Source organism: Rutidosis leptorrhynchoides, chromosome 1 (assembly GCF_046630445.1).
Source record: "Rutidosis leptorrhynchoides isolate AG116_Rl617_1_P2 chromosome 1, CSIRO_AGI_Rlap_v1, whole genome shotgun sequence".
NCBI lineage: Eukaryota > Viridiplantae > Streptophyta > Magnoliopsida > Asterales > Asteraceae > Rutidosis > Rutidosis leptorrhynchoides.
This window is the reverse complement of record NC_092333.1, coordinates 40,224,268-40,232,994: the sequence shown is the minus strand read 5'-3', so window position 1 is coordinate 40,232,994 and position 8,727 is coordinate 40,224,268. Positions and strand designations below refer to the sequence as shown.

At 33.8% G+C, this 8,727-nt stretch overlaps 1 protein-coding gene across 1 annotated transcript; it reads left to right on the top strand.

The window, feature by feature from the left end:
* The first annotated feature begins 825 nt into the window (after positions 1-825).
* Positions 826-4,772, top strand: LOC139859121 (bet1-like SNARE 1-2). The gene is made up of 6 exons (XM_071847930.1): positions 826-1,015; positions 2,324-2,480; positions 3,841-3,897; positions 4,000-4,059; positions 4,185-4,270; positions 4,516-4,772. Exons 1-6 carry the CDS (start codon positions 1,002-1,004, stop codon positions 4,541-4,543), a joined length of 402 nt encoding a protein of 133 aa, XP_071704031.1. The 5' UTR covers positions 826-1,001; the 3' UTR covers positions 4,544-4,772.
* The last annotated feature ends 3,955 nt before the right edge of the window (positions 4,773-8,727 follow it).

Sequence of the window (8,727 nt, the reverse complement as noted above, 5' to 3'; positions counted from 1 at the left end):
AAAAAATGTATATTTTTCAAGGGTAAAATATATACTTGATTATGAGAACAATAATAGCAAAGTATATTACTGTAATATGTATGTATACAGTATTTTGGATATATTTTTTTAATAGATATTAGATAATGTGAAAAGTGACTACGGTTGTTGGTGGTTCAATACTTCTAAGCTCAGTTTGAACAAGTAGTGGATTTTTCTAGATGACTGAATAAGTTCTCCATTTAGTTGAGATTAACAAATGAAATTCTGACCGAATAATCTAATGATTCAACTAAGTCGATCTAGACGGTTCGGAGGGGAGTCGTGCAAGAGGGAGTTGTTGCCCTAGCCGTTGGTGGACGGGAAGATTCGATTGTGAAGGCCTTCCGACCACACTAAGTTCAAACCTCGCTAGAGAGAAATTAATGACACCCATTGTTAATATGGATAAAATATACTACCTAATAATAGCGATTATATTATTAGGCGTTAGTTGTTGCTCTCTCTACAACTTTCTCGCTTTGTAATCTTTCGTATGTTTTATGTCGTGTGGATTTGGCTTACGTCCAAAGCCATGTTCTAATCTTCGTGTTCTTGTAAGGGGTTTCCCCCTAAGCGGGCTCGTGATTTATATATTTGCTTTTCGAAAAAAAAATAATAGCTATTATATTTCATCTTTAATTTATTAAATTGAAATTCAAATTCAAATTCAAATGTACAACCTTCAATGCCAACAAGTTAAAAAATCTTAAATTAAAATTATACTCCGTATTAATTATATTGATGATTTTATTATTAAATTTTAATTTTATTAAGAAAGTAAATTAACATAACGTAAACGTGAAGGGGGCAAAAACCCTCAAAATAATAACTAAAATCAGTTTGATATCTGCTATAGATCACACGTCAAAACCGAAATTCGCTGGTTCAAATCTAATAAGCTCTAAGAATAAATCACCGCTTTTTTTCTATAATTGTTACTCCGGACATTTTATGCAAAGTTTTCGTTGAATCGGGCACAAATGAGCTATCGAAGGTTCTAACTCTAGTTTAATCTCTGTAATTCATAATTCACTTATTACTTAATCGTATTCTGTTATTAATTTGCGCTGTAGTGATTGTTTATCTGAATTTGATTGTTTGTTTGTAGATATTTATTTAATGATAAATGTAAACCTAGTTTTGAAATTGACTCAACAATGCTGCTGTAGTTATAATGAATCAAGTTGTTTAACCGATATACTTGAAAGATTTTTTTTTGGTAAGCGAGGAAACCCTCCTATGAACGAGCACATTGGCTCCCCCATAGAAGGTAAAACCTCGGGTAATCAAGCCCCCGAGCGCGAGACCCGGTACCGGGTGAATTGCGCATTATGCGCACCCTCTAGTCACACTCCCTTTTTGAACAATTTGGCATAGCCAGGAATTGAACCCGGGGTGGTGTGCTTCATCGGGCAACTCGGTGGCCACTCAGGCAAGCCTGCGTGGTTTACTTGAAAGATTTGTAAAAGCTGTTAATCTGTTAATGGTTCATTTGTGGTTTGAGTAGTGGAATTGAGTTGTTGAATGTTGATAGCACCTTTAGGGAACATATATGTTACCTCATTTTAGTAAAATCAACTGGTTAATCATCTGATTTTATAAGGTTAGGCTAGGAGTGTGTGCTGCTTAATTTACAGTTACGAGAAAAGACGAAACAAAATTGATGATAATGTAATATAAGTGAGTATTGGTCTGTTAGAGCACGCGGTGTCCGGCTTCAATTCCGCCGTCCATCACCGACGCTGCAAGGACATGGATACCGCCCCAGCTTCAATTTCGTCGTTCCTTCCCACCGTTGCTGCTGCGACGGTGATTTCTACCTTTTTTTTTTTTGTTTTTTTCTTCTTTTTTAATTATTCTATTTTTTTATTGGTCCACGACTAAAATCGACCCCGAAATGGACACCGAACGACACCCCACTTTAGTCAATTTCAAGGTCCATTTTCGACACCGAAATGGACCTTGGCAAAGGGACACGGACACTCCGTGCTCTTAGTGATGCTATCTCAGAGTGGATGACAATACATTTATGATTTGTGGATTGTAAGTATCATAAGTTAGTTTCGAGTGGTTCTTAATTTTTGCTATCTCATTTTCGGTGGCACTTTATGAAAGTTACAAGATCCTGGTAGGTAAAACTCAACACGGTGACTTATTAAAAGAACTTGAGACTTTTTTAACTGATGATTAGGTTTTTTGCTGTTCGGATGACCCTGCAGTTGTGGTTTTATATGTTTGACTGAAGGTTTAAGTTTCTTTATGCCATTTTAAGTTCTTCTTCATGTTTTAATACCTTTTCTAGGGACAATCGTGCATCAAGAAACTCTTTATTTGATAACCTTGATGGCATTGAAGAGGGTGGTCTCAGGGCTTCTTCCTCATACTCTCGTGATATAGATGAGCTTGAAAATGAGAAGTCTATAAATAGCTTGCAAGAAAGAGTTGTTTTTCTAAAGAGAGTAAGTTTGTTACTTTTACTTTATTCTCCCAGTATTTTATTGTTTGGAATATGGTGGCTTGCTAGTTTTTCAAGTAAGTGAATGTGTATCAGTAGTTTAGTACCATGATTTTTAGGTGATAAAAAGTAGAAAATTGAAGATAACTTTATCTACGTGGATAGTTAGCTACTTAGCTAGTTGCTGTCAAGAATCTATTGATAGACAGTAAGGGTGTTTTCAAGATCCCCTGAGAATACAAATTATATGATTGTATCATGGCGTGGTGTGCTATATCACCAAGTAAAAAATGAGCAACAACTGTTTGCCAAACCAAATATAAGTTTTCTGATTTTAAAGGATTTATAAACAATGGAAGTATCTCATATTATCATATTTTTGATGTTTGAACAAGTATAAAGAAATTTATAAGTCTTGCTCATAGTTGTGGAAGTTTATTAATCAGCTAATGTTATTATTATGTCAAGTTATTAGCTCCTGTTTTTTGAGTTATATTCATTGTCTGTGTATAATTAGTTAAATTAATATTGTGGCTCTTGGTAGTGTTATTTTCATCAATGGTACAAGAATGTGTAAACAATAACAAAGAGCTTTCAGATAAAGGTGATCCTGGATTAGACTTATTTGCTACAACTAAACAAAATTTGTTACCAATTTAACTTTAAGAATCGTAAAATAGTAGGGATCTTGTTGCTCCCTCCATAGGTTCACCCTCACAAGTGTTACCTGATGCAGGTTGCATGTGTGCAATGTTAGGAGTAGCTAAGTATTCTACTTGCATGTAAAAATGTCAAACTTTAGCAGGGTTTCTATTGGAATTTTTCCTGAAAAGTATACTAGTACCAGTAAGATAGACCCGTTTGGACCTATTTGACCCATTACCCGTTTCGACCCGTTACCCAAACCGACCCAACCTGACCTGCTTGGACCTGTTCAAAATTTTTACCCGTTTGACCCACGACCCATTTCAACCCAAAACCGTTTTGACCCGTTACCCAAACCGACCCAACCTGACCCATTTGCCTGGTATTTTGAACATTCAAAATTAGGTTCCTCAACACAATGCTTAAACGATCATGGCTCCTAAAATATTCTCTAGGGTAAGGGAATTCAAAATAAGCTTGATGTTATGTTATCGTCATAGATTCTTATGTTTGAATGTAACAAGAGGCTAGCAATTTGGAAATTATTGCAATGATAGTGCTTGTTCATGGATATCTAGGTCATCTTCATTTGAATGGTCTACTATTTGATGCTTGATTCCTCTTATGGACCGTCATTAAACTGTGTTTTACTAACTAGTCTTGGATAGCAATCAACTGTGATACTTCAAGTTTTATTAATTGGTGATTGACATTGACAGTTGACTGGTGACATACACGATGAGGTGCAGAGTCATAATCGAATATTGGATAGAATGGTATACAAGCTACCATACATATTTCATCTACATATGAATTGTTGTTTACGTTAGATACCCGTTTTTGCATTTGATTTTACTGTGACCGTCATTATGTAACAGGGCAATGGGATGGATTCGGCTAGGGGGATTATGTCGGGGACCATGGATCGTTTCAAAATGGTATCATCCCTTTCCATTTTTAGAAGCATGTTACAATGCATATTGCACTGTATTTATGACTTATTTCATCTGTATCTATCTATGCTATTATTACACCTACTGAAAATGAAATTTCAATTATTTAGGTATTTGAGAAGAAATATAGTCGGAGAACATGCAAGCTTGTGGGATATTTTGTCCTGTCTTTCTTCATCATATACTACTTGTTCAGGTACGAATTGACTTCCATTTAATTTGTAACACATCTAAACCATACAGTGTGTCGATGTGTTGCATAAGTTATTAATTTTTTACAAATTTTGGTGCAAATGTGTGGCACCGCTTTTTTCAAATACTAGAAAATTGTAAAAAGCTGAAAAGAATTCAAAAAGATAATAGTACATAGGTTCACTTCAGAATTGTTCTAGTGGATCGATACCCTTGATAATGATCTGCTAATTAATCTTTTATTTGCAGGTTCCTCATGTATTATATGTATGGTTAAAAAGTGGATACAGGAGCCTGCCAGCAACAGTATGTAATTTAGAGGGGGCATACTTCCGCAGATTTTTCAAAAGCTAATGATGAACATAATATTGTATCCAATCACATAGATTTACAATTACAATATAGTTGCTTCTTTTACTTGAAATTTCATCTTAAATACATGCTAAATGGATCATGTTTTGCCCTTAGTTAATAGTTGTAGATGAATAAATAAATTGTACTGTTTTAGGCTGTGTTTGATAAAACTGAATGATTTAGTGTTAAATAGTTCATAATCTGAATGATTCAAAGTCTATGAATAAAATTGGTTCTGAATGAATAGAAGCAGTTTGATAATCATTTTGAATAAACGATATGAAGTGGGTAAAATTAACTAATTAATGTGTTACATGAATAAAAAAAATTCAATATAGCTGTTTGTCAAGTAATGGAATATAATTTTAGGATATTACATGAAACTTTGATGCTTAATGGTTAAGATAGTGAATAACTATTCAGCATTATATGTCATTCAGATATCAGAAACAAACACGTTAAATGCTGAATGGTTCGGCATTCAGTTGAACCATTCAATTAAGGGATAAACAAACTTACCCTTAGTCATTTCTATCTTTATATCAATTCTTTTTACACTTATACCAGTTTGGTTAACTTACTAAAACCCCGTTTGTTAGGATCAGACTTTTTTTTTTTTTTTTTTTTTTTTTTTTTTTTTTTTTTTTTTTTTTTACACTTGCTAGGATCAGACTTGATATGCACTGCTTTATTTGCATAATTGCATCCCACAATTTGCGTTCTAACATATTCGTGTGTGTTTGTACATGAAAACGATGGTAAAATGTAAAATATTATTCAAGTATCGACATCAAATAAGTTTGCACACATAGAATGAAAAGATTTGAGATTATTGTGAGTAATAATAAAGAAAAACGAGGAGTAGCAGAATAATTAATGTTTTTAAACATGTATTATTTCATTACTGGTTTGCTTGCTGTTTGCTTAAAGTTGATTAAAAGAACAAATTAGTAAATAACTAGTGTATACTTGAGATGATTTGTTTAATCATCAACCATCCTTATAAAACTCGACACCATGCTTGCATTTCAATTTTCAATATTTGTAAAGGAATAAAAGATGGTTTTGAAAACTTATATACTAGTAATAGTATAGTACGGACTATCAAGTAGTGAATAAAAATTGATTGATTTACTGCTAGTGGGAGTATTATTACACGGACGGCCCACTTGGTGAATTATGCTAAGATTTTAGATCCACAGTCCAACCGGCCTCATGATATTTATTATAATTATTGTTTTCCAGGTTCAGACCCCTTTAACATTTTTAGGGATGGCACCCCGGGTCGTGGGCGCGGATCCACTACATCCATCACCCGCACCCGCGAATTTTTTGATGATCCATTAGCCCGCAGATCTTGATTAACGGATTTATTTTTAGATCCATGCTCGTACCCACGGATATTCGCGGGTCGCGAGTTTACCCACGGATCTTAATCATGATGTATATGTAAATTAAAGTATCCAAAAATCAAAAATAAATATCATTACGCAATTCAAAGTGACATAAAAAAAACACCATCGAATTATATACTCATGTTTATGATATAATACAATGAGAAAAAGTATATTAATTATACTATTTTTTCTAATATATGTGAAACTACAATATTTAAAAGTAACAATCAAAATTTAGTTGCTAAAATAACCATACAGTAGGTTGACGAATTACTAAAGTGATAGGTAAAAATTAGATTTATTAAGATAGTCTAATAAACGAAACAAACAACAACATTCTTTGATTATATAAAACATGTAGTTGTGGGATGCTCTAGTTACTAAAAAGTTCGAAACCACAATAATATGAGGAATGTAAAAACTTATACTGAGTAAATTATTACCTATTGGCCATTTATTCAAGGTGTCGATTTTCACATTTAGAACGGGATATCCGTGGATTATTCAAAAGGGTATTACGGATTTTCGGATCGGATTTTACCCGCAACAGATCTATTACATCCATCACCCACCCGCGACCCGTCAGCGGGTACAAGATTACATCCATCGCCCACCCGTGGGTAAAGATTTTTTATTTTATCCGCCAATCACGGCTGCGGGTATCCGCGGATCTCGGATATTTTTAGATCCATTGCCATCCCTAAACATTTTCTCACCGAAATGATAGAAGGTTTTCTATTTGGGTCATTCTAGAATAACAAGTTTTTATACTTAATCAGATTATCATGTGTTTTTAAATCTTTTTCTAGTCGCCTCAAACTGTGTTGCTAGTAATGTTTGAATATTGTCGGGATATCACGATATCAAGATGTGGTTATCTTGTGATAGATTAATTATTACCTTAAAGCTGTGAATTCTTAATGCCTAATCTCATACTTTGTTTTACTTGCATCGCCAATTGAGATTTGATTAAAAATAACAATTCACCAACAAAACAAACTATGCTTTGTTTATTTGTTGATAATGGATTAAGTTATAAAGTCAGCTACAAATAGTCAAAGGGCGCAAATGATATCATGTGAAATTATCAAATTAGGACATTTAGTTGACGAAAAGAAGTGTAAGACACACACTTTGGTATTTGCACCAAAAAACCATAGAGTTAATCGGCCTAATATTGCACACTACAATAATTACCAGGAAAACGTCAATTAGAACCCTTAATTTTTTTTTTGTTTTTTGTTTTTGTTTTTTGTTTTTGTTTTTTTTGGCTAAAAACGAAAACTATATAACCAATCTTTTTCTCGGAAAGAGAAAAAGAGAAACAAGATACAAGAAGCAAAACAGAGACGGGCTCGAGAACAGACGACTAAACACTTAACTACAACTACCTAAGCCCGAGCTAAACCGATGTGATGACCCGAAAATTTTTGACTTATTTAAACCAATTCTCTATACGATTTATTATTTTAACACGTTAAACAAAGTCTGTTAGATTGAGTCTCAAAATTTTAGAACTGTTTCATATATACAATTACCTTTGATTACTCTCGACGATTCATGAACAATTATATGTATGTATATATATATATGTACAAGTAAAAACGACTTTCCTACAGTAAAACTCTATTTGCTACAGTAAAAATTACTTTGCTACAGTAAAACACTATTTGCTACAGTAAAACAGTATTTGCTACAGTGAAACCGTATTTTGTTATAATGCTACAGTGAACACTATTTGCTACAGTGAACACTATTTGCTACAGTAAAATACTATTAGATGTCGGCGAACTAGAAAACAAAGCTGTCCAGCCTAGCCATGCGATCGCATGGCAAAAGCACTGAAAACTCATGCGATCGCATGAGGACCAAAATCAGGAAATGTGCCTATAAAAGCCAGCCTTGTTCTGCCGAATTAGGTACTCAGAATTCAATATCACTCTTTCTTTCTATATTTATTTTATAATTATAAATTTAAATTAAGTTTAATAATAATAAGGTATATACGAGGGTGTTTTTAATTCGGGTTTCAAACCGTTTTAAAATAAGGAAATATTGGGTATTGTTCGGGGTATTGTTCGTGAATCCAAGACCAACCATACAGTCATCCACTATCTTTACGTCTACGTAATTTGCCTACAATATTGAACCTCAATATTGAACAGTGAGTTTATAGTCTCCCTTTTTAAATACTTTAAATATTTTTGGGCTGAGAATACATGCAATTTATTTTAAACGCGATAAGACACAAGTACATACTAAATTCTACACTGAGTTAAACCGAAAATCTCTTAGCTTTGGTAACTAGTAGCTGCCAGTACATAGGATATGGACTGGTAGGCGCGAATAATTGTATATGGATCCATAGGGCTTGGCATCCCCGTCCGAGCTAGAGCGCTAGCCTTTTAACGGACGTATGTTATTTGAGTTTAAGACACGTTGGTTTGCGTGTATTAAAACGAATGGGGTAATTATCACTATAGCGTTAAGTTTAGTTACCAGGGTGCTCTGTTACGTAGAATCTATTGATAAACTTTTGATGAAATCTTGTGGTCTATCTTTATATATGTTTATGACTCGAGCAATTAAACATATAACTCACCAACATTCGTGTTGACTTTTTAGCATGTTTTATTCTCAGGTCCTTAGAATGCTTCCGCTGTGATGTGCTTGTTGCCCGCATGGAGTCTCTCATGCTTTGTACAAAGTT

Coding starts and splice junctions, on each gene's coding strand:
- LOC139859121 (XM_071847930.1), top strand. Junction 2,481..3,840: donor GAGTTGTTTTTCTAAAGAGA/GTAAGTTTGTTA, acceptor TGACATTGACAG/TTGACTGGTGACATACACGA. Junction 3,898..3,999: donor ATCGAATATTGGATAGAATG/GTATACAAGCTA, acceptor ATTATGTAACAG/GGCAATGGGATGGATTCGGC.